The sequence below is a fragment of the Pristiophorus japonicus genome, chromosome 19 (assembly GCF_044704955.1).
Source record: "Pristiophorus japonicus isolate sPriJap1 chromosome 19, sPriJap1.hap1, whole genome shotgun sequence".
NCBI lineage: Eukaryota > Metazoa > Chordata > Chondrichthyes > Pristiophoridae > Pristiophorus > Pristiophorus japonicus.
This window is the reverse complement of record NC_091995.1, coordinates 9,221,699-9,242,381: the sequence shown is the minus strand read 5'-3', so window position 1 is coordinate 9,242,381 and position 20,683 is coordinate 9,221,699. Positions and strand designations below refer to the sequence as shown.

Sequence of the window (20,683 nt, the reverse complement as noted above, 5' to 3'; positions counted from 1 at the left end):
GGTCAGCCAGCCATCCGTCACCCGCGCTCGTGGCTGTTGATTGGTCGCATGCCCCACGCAACCTTAGTCCCGCCTCCTTGCACTGCTGGTTGCTCAAATTGCCCAAACAACAAGCTGAAGAAAATGACTGCAGATGTTGGAAATCTGAAACTTAAACCAAAGAACAGAAAATGCTGCAAGCAATCTGTAAATCAGATGCAACACCTAGCCTTTTACCTCCTCCCTTCCCAGGGCCCCAAACACTCCCAGATGAAACAGCGATTTTTGCAATTTAATACTGATTGCAAAAGCTTCCATATATAAGTGAAGAGAAAAAGATTAGTGAAGACAAACGTAGGTCCCTTGCAGTCAGAATCAGGTGAACAAATGGGGAACAAAGAAATGGCAGACCAATTGAACAAATACTTTAGTTCTGTCTTCACTAAGGAAGACTCAAATAACATTCCAGAAATACTAGAGGACCGAGGGTCTAGCGAGAAGGAGGAACTGAAGGAAATCCTTATTAGTCAGGAAATTGTGTTAGGGAAATTGATGGGATTGAAGGCCGATAAATCTCCAGGGCCTGATAGTCTGCATCCCAGAGTGCTTAACGAAGTGGCCCTAGAAATAGTGGATGCATTGGTGGTCATTTTCCAACATTCTATAGACTCTGGATCAGTTCCTATGGATTGGAGGGTAGCTAATGTAACCACACTTTAAAAAAAAAAGTTATGTGAGAAAACAGGGAATTATAGACCGGTTAGCCTGACATCGGTAGTGGGGAAAATGTTGGAATCAATAATTAAAGATGTAATAGCAGCGCTTTTGGAAAGCAGTGACAGGATCGATCTAAGTCAGCATGGATTTATGAAAGGGAAATCATGCTTGACAAATCTTCTAAAATTTTTTGAGGATGTAACTAGTAAAGTGGGCAAGGGAGAACCAGTGGATGTAGTGTATTTGGACTTTCAAAAGGCTTTTGACAGGTCCCATACAAGAGATTAGTGTGCAAAATTAAAGCATTTGGTATTGGGAGTAATGTATTGACGTGGATAGAGAACTGGTTGGCAGACAGGAAGCAATGAGTAGTAATAAACGGGTCCTTTTCAGAATGGCAGGCAGTGACTAGTGGGGTACCGCAAGTTCAGTCCTGGGACCCCAGCTATTTACAATATGCATTAATGATTTGGACGAAGGAATTGAATGTAATATCTCCAAGTTTACAGATGACACTAAGCTGGGTGGCAGTGTGGGCTGTGAGGAGGATGCTAAGAGGCTGCAGGGTGACTTGGACAGGTTAGGTGAGTGGGCAAATGCATGGCAGATGCAGTATAATGTGGATAAATGTGAGCTTATCCGCTTTCATGGCAAAAACAGGAAGGCAGAATATTATCTGAATGGTGACCGATTAGGAAAAGGGGAGGGAGGTGCAATGAGACCTGGGTGTCATGGTACATCAGTCATTGAAAGTTAGCATGCAGGTACAGCAGGCGGTGAAGAAGACAAATGGCATGTTGGCCTTTATAGCAGAGAGGATTTGAGTATAAGAGCAGGGAATCTTACAAAAGTAGTAATCTCAGGATTGCCACGTGATAGTCAGAGTAGGAATCGCAGGATAGCTCAGATGAATACGTGGCTTGAGGAGTGGTGCAGAAAGGAGGGATTCAAATTCCTGGGAGGTTGGAACAGGTTCTGGGGGAGGTGGGACCAGTACAAACCGGATGGTCTGCACCTAGGCAGGACCGGACCCAATGTCCTAGGGGGTGTGTTTGCTAGTGCTGTTGGGGAGGAGTTAAACTAATATGGCAGGGGGATGGGAACCTATGCAGGGAGACAGAGGAAAGTAGAATGGGGGCAGAAGCAAAAGCTCGAAAGAGGAAAAGTAAAAGTGGAGGGCAGAGAAACCCAAAGCAAAAAGTAAAAAGGGCCACATTACAGCAAAATTCTAAAGGGGCAAAGGGTGTTAAAAAGACAAGCCTGAAGGCTCTGTACCTCAATGAGAGGAGTATTCGCAATAAGGTGGATGAATTAACTGCGCAGATAGCAGTTAACGGATATGATGCAATTGGCATCACGGAGACATGGCTCCAGGGTGACCAAGGCTGGGAACTCAACATCCATGGGTATTCAACATTTAGGAAAGGTAGACAGAAAGGAAAAGGAGGTGGGGTGGCGTTGCTGGTTCAAGAGGAAATTAATGCAATAGTAAGGAGGGACATTAGCTTGGATGATGTGGAATCTGTATGCGTGGAGCTACGGAATAGCAAAGGGCAGAAAACGCTAGTGGGAGTTGTGTACAGACCACCAAACAGTAGTAGTGAGGTTGGGGACAGCATCAAACAAGAAATTAGGGATGAGTGCAATAAAGGTACAGCAGTTACCATGGGCGACTTTAATCTACATAGATTGGGCTAACCAAACTGGTAGCAATGCAGGGGAGGAGGATTTCCTGGAGTATATTAGGAATGGTTTTCTAGACCAATATGTTGAGGAGCCAACTCGAGGGCTGGCCATCCTAGACGAGGTGATGTGTAGTGGGAAAGGACTAATTAGCAATCTTGTTGTGCAAGGCCCCTTGGGGAAGAGTGACCATAATATGGTAGAATTCTTTATTAAGATGGAGAGTGACAAAACTAATTCAGATACTAGGGTCCTGAATTTAAGGAAAGGTAACTTCGATGGTATGAGATGTGAATTGGCTAGAATAGACTGGCGAGTGATACTTGAAGGGTTGACGGTGGATAAGCAATGGCAAACATTTAAAGATCACATGGATGAACTTCAACAATTGTACATCCCTGTCTGGAGTAAAAAATAAAACGCGGAAGGTGGCTCAACCGTGGCTAACAAGGGAAATTAAGGATAGTGTTAAATCCAATGAAGAGGCATATAAATTGGCCAGAAAAAGCAGCAAACCTGAGGACTGGGAGAAATTTAAAATTCAATGGAGGAGAAAGGGTTTACTTAGGAGGGGGAAAATAGAGTATGAGAGGAAGCTTGCTGGGAACATAAAAACTGACTGCAAAAGCTTCTATAGGTATGTGAAGAGAAAAAGATTAGTGAAGAAAAACATAGGTCCCTTGCAGTCAGATTCAGGTGAATTTAGAATGGGGAACAAAGAAATGGTAGACCAGTTAAACAAATACTTTGGTTCTGTCTTCACGAAGGAAGACACAAATAACCTTCCGGAAATACTAAGGGACCGATAGTCTAGTGAGAAGGAGGAACTGAAGGAAATCCTTATTAGGCGGCAAATTGTGTGAGGGAAATTGATGGGATTGAAGGCCGATAAATCCCCGGGGCCTGATAGTCTGCATTCCAGAGTACTTAAGGAAGTAGCCCTAGAAATAGTGGATGCATTGGTGATCATTTTCCAACAGTCTATCGAATCTAGATCGGTTCCTATGGACTGGAGGATAGCTAACGTTATACCACTTTTTAAGAAGGGAGGGAGAGAGAAGGCGGATAATTATAGACCAATTAGCCTGACATCAGTAGTGGGGAAAATGTTGGAATCAATTATTCAAGATGAAATAGCAGCACATTTGGAAATCAGTGACAGGATCGGTCCAAGTCAGCATGGATTTATGAAAGGGAAATCCTGCTTGACAAATCTTCTAGAATTTTTTGAGGATGTAACTGATAGAGTGGACAAGGGAGAACCGGTGGATGTGATGTATTTGGACTTTCAAAAGGCTTTTGACAAGGTCCCACAAAAGAGATTGGTGTGCAAAATTAAAGCACATGGTATTGGGGGTAACGTACTGACGTGGATAGAGAATTGGTTGGCAGACAGGAAGCAGAGAGTCGTGATAAATGGGTCCTTTTCAGAATGGCAGGCAGTGACTAGTGGGGTGCCGCAGGGCTCAGTGCTGGGATCCCAGCTGTTTACAATATACATTAAAGATTTGGATGAGGGAATTGAGTGTAATATCTCCAAGTTTTCAGATGACACTAAGCTGGGTGGCAGTGAAGAGGGCGCTAAAAGGCTGCAGGGTGACTTGGACAGATTAGGTGAGTGGGCAAACGAATGACAGATGCCGTATAATGTGGATAAATGTGAGGTTTTCCACTTTGGTGGCAAAAACACGAAGGCAGAATATTATCTGAATGGTGGCAGATTAGAAAAAGGGGAGGTGCAATGAGACCTCGGTGTCATGGTACATCAGTCATTGAAAGTTGGCATGCAGGTACAGAAGGCAAATGGTGTGTTGGCCTTCATAGCTAGGGATTTAAGTATAGGAGCAGGGAGGTCTTACTGTAGTTGTACAGGGCTTTGGTGAGGCCTCACCTGGAATATTGTGTTCAGTTTTGGTCTCCTAATCTGAGGAAGGACGTTCTTGCTATTGAGGGAGTGCAGCCAAATTTCAGCAGACTGATTCCCAGGATGGCAGGACTGACATAAGAGGAGAGACTGGATCGACTGGGCCTGTATTCACTGGAGTTTAGAAGGATGAGAGGGGATCTCATAGAAATATATAAAATTCTTATGGGACTGGACAGGAAGAATGTTCCCAATGTTGGGGAAGTCCAGAACCAGGGGACATAGTCTAAAGATAAGGGGTAAGCCATTTAGGACTGAGCTGAGGAGAAACTTCTTCACTGAGAGTTGTTAAACTGTGGAATTCCCTATCGCAATGGGTTGTTGATGTCAGTTCATTGGATATATTCAAGAGGGAGTTAGATATGGCCCTTACGGCTAAAGGGATCAAGGGGTATGGAGAGAAAGCAGGAAAGGGGTACTGAGGTGAATGATCAGCCATGATCTTATTGAATGGTGGTGCAGGCTCGAAGGGCCGAATAGCCTACTCCTGCACCTATTCTCTATGTTTCTATGTTACTGCAGTTGTACAGGGCCTTTGTGAGGCCACACTTTGAATATTGTCTACAGTTTTGGTCTCATAATCTGAGGAAGGACATTCTTGCTATTGAGGGAGTGCAGCGAAGGTTCACCAGACTGATTCCCGGGATGGCAGGACTGACATATGAAGAAAGACTGGATCGACTAGGTTTATATTCACTGGAATTTAGAAGAATGAGAGGGCATCTCATAGAAACATAGAAAATTCTGATGGGATTGGACAGGTTAGATGCAGGAAGAATGTTTCTGATGTTGGGGAAGTCCAGAACCAGGGGTCAAAAGATAAGGGGTATGCCATTTAGGACCGAGATGAGGAGAAACTTTTTCACTCAGAGAATTGTGAACCTGTGGAATTCTCTACCACAGAAAGTTGTTGAGGCCGGTCCGTTAGATATATTCAAAGAGAGTTAGATGTGGACCTTATGGCTAAAGGGATTAAGGCGCATGGAGCGAAAGCAGGAATGGGGTACTTAAGTTGCATGATCAGCCATGATCTTATTGAATGGTGGTGCAGGCTCGAAGGGCCGAATGACCTACTCCTGCACCTATTTTCTATTTTTCTATACAGTGTATTTGCTGCTCACGATGTGGTCTCCTCTACATTGGGTAGACCAAATGCAGACTGGGTGACTGCTTTGTGGAGCCCCTCCAATCAGTCCGTAAGCGCGACCCCGAACCTCCAGTCACCTGTCACTTGAATTTTCTGCTCCCTTCCCACTCTTACCTCTCGGTCCTCGGCCTCTTACATTATTTCCACGAAGCTCAATGTAAGCTCGAGGAAAAGCGTTTTGTCTTTCGATGAGGCACTTCACAGCCTTCCGGAGTCGACATTGAAATCAACAATTTCGGACCCTAACCTCTGGCTCTATTATTTTACATGGCATCGGTTGATGATCCTGCCATTCCCATTTACTCCTCTTCTAGACTCATCTTTTGTTTCTTTACTTGTCCCATTACCATCTCCTTTTGCTTTGTATTATCATAGCTTTTTCATTTAATCTCTCCTGCCTTCCACCCTATCACAGACCTTCTCGTTTGTTCATTCCTCCCCTCCCCCTTCCCCTGCACATGCTTAAAATCTGTTAAATCTCTCTTTTTCCAGTCTTGACAAAAGATTATCGACCTGAAACTTTAAATCTGTTTCTCTCTCCAAAGATGCTGCCTGACCTGCTGAGTATTTCCAGCATTTTCTGTTTTTAATCTGTAAATCTTACACAGAAACTTAAACAAAAAACAGAAAATGCTGCAAGCAATCTTTAAATCAGATGCACATCTGCCCTTTTACCTCCTTCCTTCCCACTGGCCAGTGCCCCAAACACTCCTTCCAGTGAAACAGCAATTGATGCGCACTTCTTGCAATTTATTGTATTGTATTCACTGCTCACGATGAGGTCTACTCTACATTGAGGAGATCAAATGCAGACTGGATGAATGCTTCGTGGAGCACCTCTGTTCAGTCTGTAAGTGTGAGCCGAGCTTCCATTCACCTGTCACTTTAATTTACCACTGCACTCCCACTCTGACCTCTCTGTCCTCAGCCGCTTACAGTCTGCATCTGTAGGGAAAGCAGACCAGTAAACATTTTGGGTATATAACCTTTCAACAGAAAGAAACAAAGAATTTGCATTTATATATCGCCTTTCATGACTGCAGGATGTCCCAAAGTGCTTCATAGCCAATGAAGTACTTTTGAAGTGTAGTAATTGTTGTAATATCGAATAGGCGCCACCCAATTTGCACACAGCAAGCTCCTATAATCATCAATGTGATAATGACCAGATAATCTATTTTAGTGATGTTGATTGAGGAATAAATATTGGCCAGGGCACCGGGGAGATCTCCGCTGTTCTTCGAAATTATGCCATGGGATATTTTACGTTCACCTGGGAGGACAGAAAGGGCCTCGGTTTAACGTATCGTCTGAAAGACGGCACCTCCGACAGTACCGCGCTCCCTCAGTACTGCACAGGGAAATATTACAGACGATCAACATTTAAACAGGGACAATACTTGCATTTATATAGCACCTTAAACATAGTAAAATGTCCCAAGGCGCTTCACAGGAGCGTTATCAGCCAAAATTTGACACTAAGCTACATAAGAAGATATAGATAGGTGACCTGAAGCTTGTCAAAGAGATGGAGAGGTTTAGGGAGGGAATTCCAGAGCTTGGAGCTTGAGTAGCTGAAGGCACAACTGCCAATGGTATTGTGAAGGAAATCAAGGATGCACAAGAGGCCAGAATTGGTGGAACGCAGTGATCCCAGAGGGTTGTAGGGCTGGAGGAAGTTAGAGTGAGGGATTTGAACACAAGGATGAGAATTTTAAATATTAAAAGAAAGGAGAAAGATGCTGGAGGAGTGAGGAATCAGAATGACTTGTAAAATGAAATGCAGAAGAGGGTTAAATGACGGGTTGATGCTTGGGGTGGGGAATCCTCGATTGGAACACTGTGAACATAAGAACATAAGAAATAGGAGCAGGCCTAGCCCCCCCTGTATCTCATCCAAATTTCTTAAAAAATTAATTCTCGCCATGTGGGCGTCGCTGACAAGAGCAGCATTTATTGCCCATCCTTGAGAAGGTGGGAGTGGGCCTGTGTGCTCGGTCACTTCAGTTAAGAGTTAACTACATTCGTGTGGGACTGGAGTCACCTGTAGGCCAAACTGGGTAAGGATGACAGGTTTCCTTCGTTAAAACCCAATTGGTTCACTAATGTTCTTTAACGACAATCCGGCAGCTTCATGGCCACTTTTACTGATCCCAGCTTTATTATTATTTACAGATTTTTTAAAACCAAATTCACATTAGCAATCCTTCATGTGTGAGACGAAAATGTGATAGACGGCAGTGAATTCAATAATCGGGATGTCATGATTGAGCCAATTCTTACCTAGCATTCACTCCAAAACTCTTTTATTTCATTCATTCTTGGGATGTGGGCCTCACTGACAAGACCAGCCTTTATTTCCCGTTCCTAGTTGCCCTTGAGACTGTGGTGGTGAGCCGCCTTCTTGAACCGCTGCAGTCCGTTTGGTGAAGGTACTCCCACAATGCTGTTAGGGAGGGAGTTCCAGGATTGTGACCCAGCGACAATGAAGGAACGGCGATATATTTCCAAGTCAGGATGATGTGTGACTTGGAGAAGAACTTGGAGGTGATGGTGCTCCCATGAGCCTGCTGCCCTTGTCTTTCGAGATGGTGGAAGTCGCAGGTTTGGGAGGTGTTGCCGAAGAAGCCTTGGCGAGTTGCTGTAATGCATCTTGGTATGCACTGCAGCCACAGTGTGCTGGTTGTGGAGGGAGTGAATGTTTAAGGTGGTGGGTGGACTGCCAATCAAATGGGCTGCTTTGTCCTGGATGCTCATTGGATTGAGATCAGGAACAGCAACCCTCTTTGATATTTCCCATTCCCCAGCCAAGTAGCATTGAGACAACTTTTGGACAAGTCTCTACTACCACCATCAGTAAACTCATTGTAGATGAGGGATCAAGCCTCGTTCGGGATCTACCCGGTCTCCACAGTTGAATACCACATGCTGCATTTGCTCACCAGGGAAACCCAAGATTTTATTTCTCTGTTAGTACACATGCAATGCAAAGATGTCACTTTGGCAACTGTGCATGATGTTATAGTGGCAGAGAATGAGGCAGAAGGATTTTAAACCCTTTTCCTTCCAAAATACTGATCCTAAGAGTTTAGAAGGAAAGCGTCTTGTTCCAGCACACTGGTGCAGTTTTTTGTAATGCTGATTTTGAGCCAGTGCATTTAATGAACACATGATGCTGCCAATCTCTGGCCCATTATTCTTGGATTGTGTGAATTTTCTGTCTCCGTCCCTTTGGACTGTGTTTATTTCTACTACCACATTTTGCACAGATTTATTTCAACAGGCATTGACTTGCTTTCTGATTTTCTCTCCCCTCCAACAGGACATTGCCCAGGCCTCCCTACCAGAATGCCTCCTTTCTGGCAGACAAATTGATGTTTTGGACTTCACCACACAAAGAAGTTGGGGGGGAGGGGGAGAAACAAACTTACATTCTACCTAGAGCTATGTAGAAATTGCAAATGTCAGTCCTAGTATTCTCGCCTCTGAAGCACAAAATTTATGCTGATGTAAGAGAAAAGTGGCATTAGGGGTATAAGCGAAATAAGTTTAAAGTGCCGGCTTCTACATCGGCTCAGCAAAAAGGGCAGAAGGTCTGTAGGTGACCTCACACATTCTAACATATTCCAGTACCAAGGACCAAGGACCCAGAGGCCTCTGATTCAACATTGAAGTACCAGAACACTAGATAACATCAAGGTATGTCCAGTCCGACAAGATAAGACACAACGGAAGACTCTAACCAGATACTGATAAGACTCTGTGAAAAGACTCTAAACACACTTTTAGGTGCCATGTACGATCAGCAAATTCTAACCCAATGAGGTCATCCCAATTAAGGTCTAAGGTTACCTTGAGATCCTGGTCTGTCAATCCAAAATATTACTGATAAGGTAACCCAATTAGAGATCGAGGAAGGTCATACCGGGGAGCGAAGGGATCTACGAAATGTATAAATGATGCACGATTTTGCTATTCGGGGAACATCTGCACTCACAGGCGGCTGTGATGAGAAGTGTTCCCGGACGTCCGTAATTAAAGATTGTTATACCTTGCCATCCGTCTCCGTCCACTAACTTCGAGGGCTGCTACGCAGGTTGGGACGAGCATTGATCCTTTATATTAGAGGGCCTGCACGTGGGAAGAGAAGTCTTCCCATTTTTTCCCTTCAATTTGGTGCTGTGAGCAGGGTACAAGAACTTCCCGAACGGCACAATGATCCAGCTGTTGGGGTGAGTATGTTTAATTTACCACTTTCAGGTTAGAGCTGTGGCATTGTAAACCGGGAGGGAAGGACACCTGTACAAAGAACCATCTGCAGCGGGTCGTGGAGGGATGGAGACAGAGGACAGGGATGATCTAGGGATGGGAGGGGGTTAAAAGGCATACTCTGAGACGCGCTCATGTAGGAAGCACGGCAGTGCGAGGGTACGACGCAAGGGAAGATATATGGACGAGAACTAATGACCCAAGCGGTACGAGCGCACGGCGCAGGGACGAGACATATTAACCTGGAAGTGTGGCAGTACGGGTGTACGGCGCAAAAGGAAGACATATAGACGATGTTCCCGCAGAGACGAGACATATTGACCCACAAGTGTGGCAGTACGAGTGTACGGTGCCAAAGGGAGACATATAGAAGACGTCCTGCATCCCGAACATGAATTAAAGGGAATGCCCAAGACCCCTACACCTTACCCAAAGTAAGATGGGTAATCCGGCTAGTAAAAAGGCGAATAAAACCAATGAGGGAACAGAAACCCAGGCCAGCAAAAAAATGGAAGAAGAATGTAACTGGGGACCAAAAGGACCTCTACTAAATTTTCTGGGCAAAAAAAATATGCAACATTAATGGAAGAAATGAAACAGAAAGGGTGGCAGCCCACGGATACCCCCGATAGACAGAAAAAATGGTGGAATAGTCAGACCAACCACACGGTTGAAATGGCCCAAGTAATTACCCTTACTTGTTACCGGGAACAGGGAAAATAAATAGATACCCACACTGAATTGATTCAGGAATTAAAAACTAAAATAACAGAATTAGAAAAGGCTGTAAAGGAGAACAGACAAACCCTACAATATGCATCAGCAACACCCGACCCAAAAATAAACCCCCAGTACCCTAAATATACCCCTCCCTGAAAGAAGTACAGGTGGGGGAGCCCCAAGATAATAACGGGACCCAGGAAGGGCCCCTGGCATATGACGGGTACATACAGGCAGCTCCCGTACTTAGGTCCCTGCACACACGCAGCAACCGGTCACGTCACCATACAAGAAGTTCCCCTTACCCCGCATGAGAGACAGACAATGCTAAAAGATTTACCCACCCCCAAACCAAATGTCAGAAATACAGAATTCTGGCATAAGGTTGAGGAAATGTTCGATGCACATAATCTAATTCTAGGAGATGTACACGGTCTGGTAAAGGCCAAAACTGGTAATGTAAACTGGGAAAGGGCTACCCAAGCCGTGCAAAACGGCAACCGGATGACGATGGGAAATCCGATGCGAACTAAGGCACAGGGGATACTAGACCACAAGCACGGGATGGATGAATGTTGGGGACCAATAAGAACTAATTGGAGCAGGATATTAAAAGTAATCCAAAAACCGAACGAAACTGTACGGGAATATGGAAATGAACCACTCCGGTGCTAACAACCCCGATAATGAGGACGCGGCATTTTTAGAAATGTTTAAAGATGGACTGGGGGAGGCACATCAAAAAATAATTAAGCTGGGATTCAAGATAGGAGATGATTATGATGAAATCTGAGAATGGGCACAAAACGTGGAGGAATTAAAGCCCGAGCAAAAGGAAAAAATAGCCAAGATAGTGGTGGCAGCATTAGTGACGGGAGAAAAGGAAGATGGGGGGGGGACCTCCACACAGCCCCCTTGGCGTATTACACATGTCGTCAGGAAGGGCATTTTAACAGAGATTGCCCGCAAAGGGAGGCTGAAAAAGGGTCAGATAGACCCAGGTGCCGTAATTGCAACAAACTGGGACACGTCGCAAAAAGATGCTGGGCAGCGAGAGGCAGGGCAGCAGGAAAGGGCCCTCAGCACACCAGAAAACAGACAGGGACGCCCAGCACGCGTGAGGAACTGATGGAAGTTCTCCGACAAACAACATTGCCAGCCCCACCCCCTCCGGAGCCACCCTCTAACGAGGAGCTCATCAACTTACTTAAGTTGGCCAGTACCCGCTAGGGGTTACTGGCCCCCGAGGGAAGGTTGGGACGGCTGAAGCTAGATCCCTGTATGTTTATTAGCGCAGTGTTAGGGGGCCGGCAGTGTAACATGCTAGTGGACACGGGAGCGTCGGTATCCATAACTAATCTGGACCGTCCTCTTACAAGAACCACGGTTAATATTCAAGGGATAGGAGGAGGATCCAAAAAGGCGACATTAAGCGAAGTAGTACTATTAGAGATACAGGGGATAATGATGCCCACCCAATTTTGGTGCTGCCCTAACCCGGAAGGCACCATACTAGGGATAGACAGCCTGAGGGAAGTAGGGGCACTTATAGACCCCCAGCGTAATCGGATAATATGGGGAGAGAAACATCAGACCCAACAGAAGTTCGATGGTCTGAGACATCAGCAGCAGCGAGTAGCAAGGATTGTCCCAATACAGCCCGAGTGGGAAACGAAGGGCGTGTGGGGCAGCGTATGCCGACTATACCCGGCTCTGTGTGCACAGCAGAGTTGACCCGGTCAAAATTCCCAGGCCGGAACATAAGGCCCATAGACAATATCCTTTAAAACCCAAGGCTAAAGCAACCATCCACCAAATAGTGCAAGAATCAGAAGCACAAGGGGTGGTAAAGCTAGTAACTGCCACTGTAAAGTCCTTACTCAATAACACAAATCCACACGAGGCGCATTGTATGGACAAGGTCACTCTATGACCTGAACCTTTATTCACAGGACCAAGAAGTGATGACCCTGCGTGGGACCTCCCTTTATATACCTGGATGACCAGGTAAGGAGTGTCTCCCACAAGTTCACCCCTGTGGTCAAGGTGTGCATTTCTTAGGTATATACAGTATTGCAGTGGTGTTACATAAAGGTTACATACATGACATCACCTCCCCCCCACAATGTCTTATTGGGATCATAGGTTAAGTCTTTCAGGTGATCTACGCTCCCTCGTGGAATGCCGCAACTGGGGCTCTGGTTGTTGAGCCTTGGCATGCGTGTCTGTCACCTGTGGTGATTCCGGCCTGTCCGGACTGACCGCCGGGACTGTGCATACTGCTGAATATTCTTGTTGCTCGTTCACTGATGGTGGTGTGAGCACCATCTCATGATCTTCCTCAGGTTCTTCAGTGTCCATGCTGAACCTTTTATTTACTTGGTCCAGATGCTTGCGGCATATCTGCCCATTGTTAAGTTTAACCACTATGACCCTATTCCCTTCTTTGTCTATTACAGTACCCTCAAGCCATCTGGGCCCCAAAGCGTGATTGAGAACAAATACGGAGTCATTGATTTCTATACATCTCCCCCTTGAGTTTCGGTCATGGTACTCGTTTTGGGACTGGCGCTTGCCCTCAACAATGTCAAACAGGACTGGATGAATGAGGGACAGCCGAGTTTTGAGTGTTCATTTCATAAGCAGCTCTGCGGGCGAGACCCCCGTGAGTGAGTGCGGTCGGGACCTATAGGCCAGCAGGAGGCGCGATAGGCAGCATTGAAGGGAGGGTCTTTGAATCCTGAGCATGCCCTGTTTTATGATTTGGACCGCACGTTCCGCCTGGCCATTGGAGGCCGGCTTGAACGGTGCTGTCCTGACATGGTTGATGCCATTACCCGACATGAACTCCCGGAATTCGTAGCTAGTGAAACATGGGCCATTATCGCTAACAAGGATATCCGGCAAGCCGTGGGTCGTGAAGACCGCACGTAGACTCCCCACAGTGGTGGATGTCGTGCATGAATTCAAAATGATGCACTCGATCCATTTCGAGTTAACATCAACCACAATGAGAAACATTTTACCCATGAACGGGCCTGCGTAGTCCACTTGAATGCGGGACCATGGCCTGGTGGGCCAGGGCCACGGGCTGGGTGGGGCCTCCCTGGGGACATTGTCCAGCTGAGCACACGTCGTGCATCTGTGAACACAGTGTTTCAGGTCTGTATCAATTCCTGGCCACCAGACATGTGACCGGGCAATTGCCTTCATCAGCGTGATGCCTGGGTGCTCGCTGTGGAGTTCCCTGATGAACGCTTCCCTGCCCCTCTGGGGCATGACTACCCGACTGCCCCATAGTCGGCAGTCGGCTTGGATGGAGAGCTCATCCATCCATCTGTGAAACAGTCTGACCTCCTCAGGGCATGCTCCGTGTGCTGGCGCCCAATCCCCAGTCAGGACACATTTCTTAATCAGGGATAGGAGTGGATCTCTGTTAGTCCAGATTTTGATCTGGCGGACTGTGATGGGGGAGCCTGCACTGTCAAAGGCATCAACGGCCATGACCATCTCAGCGCTTTGCTCTGCTGCCCCCTCAGTGGTGGCCAGTGGAAGCCTGCTGAGCGCGTCAGCGCAATTTTCAGTGCCCGGCTGGTGCCGGATGGAGTAGTCATACGCAGCCAGCATGAGAGCCCATCGCTGTATGCGAGCTGACGCATTGGTATTGACAGCCTTGCTGTCTGACAACAGGGATGTTAATGGCTTCTGGTCTGTTTCTAATTCGAACCTCCTGCCAAAGAGCTACGATTGCATCTTTTTCACACCATAGACACATACGAGTGCTTGCTTCTCAAACATCCCATATCCCCGTTCTGCTTGAGAGAGCGACCTGGAGGCATAAGCCACAGGTTGTAGTTGGCCTTCAGCATTACACTGCTGCAACACGCACCCAACCCCATAGGACGATGCATCACATGTCAGAACCAATTTCCGACAGGGGTTGTACAGGGTCAACAACTTATTTGAACAAAGTAGGTTCCGCGCCCGATTGAAAGCCCGTTCCTGACAGTCCCCCAAAACCAATCACAACCCTTACGCAAGAGCACCTGTAGCAGCTCCAACAATGTGCTTAAGTTCGGCAGAAAGTTCCCGAAATAGTTCAAGAGTCCCAGAAATGAATGCAACTCCGATGTGTTGCAGGGCCTGGGCGCTCGTCGAATCGCCTCTGTTTTGGATTCGGTAGGCCGAATCCCATCTGCCGCAACCCTCCTGCCCAGAAACTCGACCTCAGGAGCCAAAAACACACACTTAGACTTCTTGAGCCGCAGGCCTACCCGGTCCAGTCGGCGTAGCACCTCCTCCAGGTTGTGGAGGTGTTCCTCGGTGTCACGAACCATGATAAGGATATCGTCCTGAAATACGATTGTTCCAGGAATGGATTTAAGCAGGCTTTCCATGTTTCTTTGAAAAATAGTGGCCGCTGATCGAATGCCAAACGGGCACCTGTTGTAAACGAATGGTCCTTTGTGTGTGTGGTGATGGTGGTCAGTAGTTTAGATTCGTCGGCCAATTCTTGGGTCATGTAGGCTGAAGTGAGGTCCAACTTGGTGAACAGCTTGTCGCCTGCCAGCGTGGCAAAAAGATCCTCCGCTCTCGGGAGCGGGTACTGGTCTTGTAGGGACACCCGGTTGATAGTGGCCTTGTAGTCACCACAAATCCTGACCGAGCCATCCGCTTTTAGGACGGGAACGATGGTGCTCGCCCAGTCGCTGAATTCAACGGGCGAGATGATGCCCTCTCTCAGCAACCGGTCCAATTCGCTCTCAGTTTTCTCCCGCATCATATACGGCACAGCTCTGGCTTTGTGGTGCACTGGTCTGGCATTCGGGGTGATGCGTATCACTACTTTGGTACCTTTGAACGTCCCGACACCAGGTTGGAATAGTGACTCAAATTACTGTAGGACTTGTGAGCATGAACTTCGCTCCACAGATGACATTGCGTGCACATCCCCCCATTTCCAGTTCATCTCAGCTAACCAGCCCCTGCCCAACAGTGCGGGGCCATTGCCCGGGACAATCCAGAGCAGCAGCCGGTTCACTGATCCATTATGTGTGACCGCCAACATTGCACTGCCCAGCACTGGAATGATTTCTTTGGTGTACGTCCGTAGTTGTGTCTCAATGGGTTCTAGTTTGGGTCTGCTGGCTTTGAGCGGCCATAGCTATTTGAATTGTTGAACACTCATGAGTGACTGGCTGGCCCCCATGTCCAGCTCCATGCGCACAGGGATGCCGTTTAATAGGACCTTTATCATCAAAGGTGGCGTTTTGGTATATGAGCTGTGAATGTTTGCCACCTGAACCCGCTGAACTTCAGCGTCCATTGAGTTGTCCCAAGCATCATCCTGCCTCACAGACCCCTCTTCTGGTCCATCCGCCTCGTAAATTAGCCTGGTTGCAGGCTTCCTGCACATCCTGGCTAAATGGCCACTTAGGTTACAATTTCCGCAGATGAACTGTTGAAACTTGCAAGTCCTAGCAGTGTGTCTGCCCCCACACCTCCAGCATGAACTGAGATTCCCATTGTTGTGAACAAAAGAGCTGTTACAAGGCATTCCTCGCTGATTATCCCTTTGACTACTCCTGACCACCCTGTTAGTGGGTGTCAATGGCCCCATCCCGGGCTGCATTGTCCACTGGGATGGCGTAAATGTCCGTTCAGCCTGCCATTGTCTCTGTTGAAAACCTGCTCTTGGGTCTATTGCTGCCTGGAGTGTGTCAAACTGTCCTTGCCTGCCTGCGGGGCTCTGAGTCGCATTTATGATATTGACTCCCTGATCCATCGCCACGTTGGAAGCAGGGTTGTGCGCGTATATTATCTTGGTTTCCTCCTCCCCCGCCATAAAAGTCTGAGCCATCAACGCCGCCGCTTCCGAGGTCAAGTCCTTGGTCTCAATTAACTTCCTGAAAATCCCAGCATGACCGATGCCCTCAATAAATAAATCCCTTAGCATCTCCCCTCTGCAGGCGTCTGTGAACTTACAGAGGCTGGCCAAGCGCCGGAGGTCCACAACGAAATCCGGTATGCTCTGTCCTTCCCGACGTCAGTGGGTATAGAATCTGTGTTGGGCCATGTGTATGCTGCTTGCCGGTTTGAGGTGCTCACCGACTCGTTTGCTGAGCTCTTCAAAGGTTTTGTCCGCCAGCTTCTCGGATGCTAGCAGGTCTTTCATGAGCGCGTTCGTCTTAGGTCCGCAGCTGGTGAGTAGATGTGCCCTTCGCTTGTTGGCTGCTGCATCTCCCAGCCAGTCTTTTGTGACAAAGCTCTGCTGAAGCCTCTCAATGAAATCGTCCCAGTCCTCACCAACACAGTACCATTCCTCTGTGCTACCGGTGGCCATTCTCGTTGATTCCCGTTTCTCGTCGCCAATGTAAAGTGCTTACTCAATAATACAAATCCACACGAGGCGCATTGTATGGACCTGAGCCTTTATTCACAGGACCAAGAAGTGATGACCCTGCGTGGGACTTCCCTTTATATACCTGGATGACCAGGTTAGGAGTGTCTCCCACAAGTTCACCCCCTGTAGTCAAGGTGTGCATTTCTTATGTATATACAGTATTGCAGTGGTGTTACATAAAGGTTACATACATGACAGCCACCACTAATTCACCGGTGTGGCCGTAAAGAAACCCGATGGAACCTACAGGTTCACTGTCGACTATACGGCCCTGAACAAGGTCACCCCAAGGGAACATCCGATTGTGGCGAGCCCATCCACTATTTTCACTGGCCTGAACCCAGAACATAAAATCTTTACTGTACTCGACATAATGAACGGATTCTGGGCTATACCTTTGGATGAGGAGTCACAGAGGAAGTTTGCCTTCACTGTAAAGGGGAAACAGTATACCTGGACCAGGGTGCTGCAAGGGTTTCACAATAGCCCTGGCATATTTCACCGGGCATTGTCAGGAATCCTGGAACCCCTAGATGTAGGAGAAGGAAGCACTATACTACAGTACGTGACGATGTTCTTATCGCTTCAGGTACTGAGCAACAACACATGTTGGCCCTAACTACAGTATCAGGGGCCTTACAGCGCTCAGGGTTGAAGGCAAATCCTAGGAAAGCCCAGGTGGGAAAGGAGGAGGTTATGTACTTGGGCTACGTAGTAGCCCAAGGGAATAGACCGATGCCCGCAGATCGGAAGGAGGCTATTAGAACAATGCCTAGACCAGGAACGGTAAAAGGGGTCCGACAGGTATTGGGACTATTTAACTATTGCCGGAACTTTATTCTAGAGTATGCGGAGATGGCCCAACCGATACAGGAACTAGTAAAAGGAGGAAGGCCCTCCTAGGAGCCCATTGACAGTTTATACAACTGAAGCAAGCGCTTATGAGTGCAGCCGCCTTGGGAATGCCGGATTAGAATAGACCCTTCCACTTGTATATGTACCATAGTGAGACCCATTACAATGCGGTGGTAACCCAGGAACATGGGGATAGGCAAAGGCCCGTGGCATACTATTCCATGAAACAAGGACTGGTGGTCGCAGGGCTGTCCCAATGTGTCGCAGCTCTTGATGGAAAGGAATGGGTAGAGACATGGAAAACCATTGTAGGAAATGTATAACATGTGCTAAACACAACCCGGGGGAAAAGATAAAGGTCCGGCTGGGTCACCAAACTCGCCCAAAGGGACCCTGGGAAGCCTTACAAATAGACTTTTCTGGGCCACTGCCTAGCCAAAGGGGAAATATGTACTGTCTGGTAATAATAGACCAATTTACAAAATGGGTAGAAGCCTTCGCCACTAGAAACTGCATCGCTCATACAGTAGCTAAGATCCTGGCCGGGTAAATAATACCCAGGTGGGGAACGCCACAACAGTTGGACTCAGACCAGGGTACACACTTTACGGGAAAAATCATGAAGGGATTAAACAAAAATTCCATATCCCATACCACCCGGAGTCTTCCGAATTGGTAGAGCGAATGAATAGGACCTTAAAAATAGCACTGGCTAAGGCAATCGAGGAGACCGGACAGGGGTGGGTTGAGTTACTACCACGAATCCTAATGAAATTAAGAGCTACCCCTAACTGGACTACTGGACTGACCCCCTTTGAACTAATGACAGGAAGAGCCATGAGGCTGCCAGAAGTGTTGGTTACTGGAAGTGATGACGTAGGGCCCTACAAGGATAAGATACGGAAGTTCGTGATGGAACTCTGCAAACAATCACATGAATTACGAGCACAAGCCAGAGACCAACAAACTATTAGGGATCTAGAAAGGGACACAAAGGAACAAAGGGTTCAGGTACCTCAAATAGGGAGCCAGGTCATGGTAAAGATAAATCTTGAAAGACCCGGATTCTCACCAAAATGGACCGGACCCCACCAGGTGATTATGGTTAGTGACACATGCACTTGCATAGAAATGGGAGGTGTTGGCAAATGGAAATACTGGATCCAGTTGAAACGATTTAGATCCTAACCAACCGGTGGCCACCGGAAAAAGTTGTGTTTTACAGGATCCTATCCCACCTTGGAGCCGGACCATCCACTGATGAAGAAAGTAATGGACCTCAAGGCCTATATTATAAGACATCGGAAAATATTAGCTGTGATCCCGATTCAAAAATCCTAATAGTGGTAGTCGGCACAACGGTAGATTTAACTTGTAGCATTGGACTAACGGGCATAACACAACTTAACATGAGCTTTAATCGACAGTGGGGATGGAACAATAACAAGGGCATAACATTAGCAGTAAATGAGATCGCAGTATGCTTTGTGTTAGAAGAAGAACGAGGAAGTTGCACTCGTAGGGAGGGGATACAGATAAGGTGCATGCCCGTTTTCACTCAATTCTCGGGAAGGCCATGGCAAGGGGACCAGATGGAAGATATGTCCGGCCTTCCCGTGCGTGGGTACGGACCAGTGGTGTTGGGATATTCTTGTCCGAGATAGACCTCCCACCGTTGCCCCGACAACCACCCTGGGGACAACAACTCTTCCCAGCACAACCATGCAAACCTCCCCCATATGCCCGTCCATAAAGAGTGGAGCCAAAGGGGGGCTAGTAATAAAGGAATCTAAGGAAAAGTAATATTTTGGGGTGTGTCAGCGACTACTTACGGTAGTCCTAAACCTAACGGATATTATCCTTCCTAGCTTCTGTGGGAATGAAACTATAAGTCTATACCAGAACCTGACACAATGAACCCTCGAAGGCCTGGAATCCACGACCCTGAGATTTAATGTCAGAAAGGGAACAGAACAAAGTCGAACGAAAAGGGGAATACTGGAAACACTAGGCACGGGATACGCGGCGGGGGTTGCGACGATGAATTCTATAGACCTGTATGCAAAAGACGACCGGGTTAAGACCTTGACGCAAATCTTAAGGGGTTTATTGGGGAGGGAAATAAATAGTCAAGCCCTATAAGCGCGGTTGGGAGATGGCGCGGAAGGGGAACTGTTACAAGTGGCCCATATATTACAGGAACATGCCAAGACCATAAATTTGATCCATGCAATGGGGAACGACTTAAGTAAACGATTACAAGCTGAGATAGTTTGCTCCGGGTATGGGGCCTGGATACTGAGTGAGGTACAAGATAACCTGGAGCAACTCCAGAATGGGTACATACCAGATTGGATCCCAAATATTTAATAATTCGACTCTAGACAAAAACATGAACAACACGTGTGAGGTATGGAAAAATAGTCAGGCATGGGTGCCAAAATTTAGATGTATTACTGGACATGTGAATATGATCGGATTCGTGTTATCAATACCACTATATGATGTAACAAAGGGAGACCCCTTATACCAAACCGACAATATCGGTGAAGTAAGAAACCGAACACGTTTGCATTACCATCAACCCTCCCGACAGGTGATTAAAATTAACAATAGTACCAAAGGCATTGACATGACCGACTGCTATAAAAATAACCAAGTGGTGTTATGTTGAGGTGCGCTATGAATGACAGATGATGATTGTGGATTCCATCAAACAAATGGATGCATGCTGAGTATCACTCCTCTCCAACGCGATTCTGAAACAATCGCTGCTCCACAAGGGAATGGAGATTGGTGCGTGAGCACAGGAGCAGCCAACCTGACAGTTAAGACCAGGGGAGGAGTCACCCCCTGTGTCATCACCAACCCTAACTTCTGTTTCAGGCCCATGGGAAAAATATACATAAATGGATACCACATACATCCCAAGACAACGGAAATTATCCACGGAACGGTCACGGATACCCTCCGAGAAGGGTACAAG

General features: G+C 47.1%; 1 protein-coding gene across 1 annotated transcript in view; it reads left to right on the top strand.

Moving 5' to 3' along the window:
* tmem268 (transmembrane protein 268) overlaps positions 1-9,420 on the top strand; it is a 73,500-nt gene extending 64,080 nt beyond the window's left edge. The window contains exon 12 of the mRNA XM_070861228.1: positions 8,773-9,420. Coding sequence (XP_070717329.1) covers positions 8,773-8,902 — 130 coding nt within the window. The 3' untranslated portion in view covers positions 8,903-9,420. The remainder of the gene's footprint in view (positions 1-8,772) is intronic.
* The last annotated feature ends 11,263 nt before the right edge of the window (positions 9,421-20,683 follow it).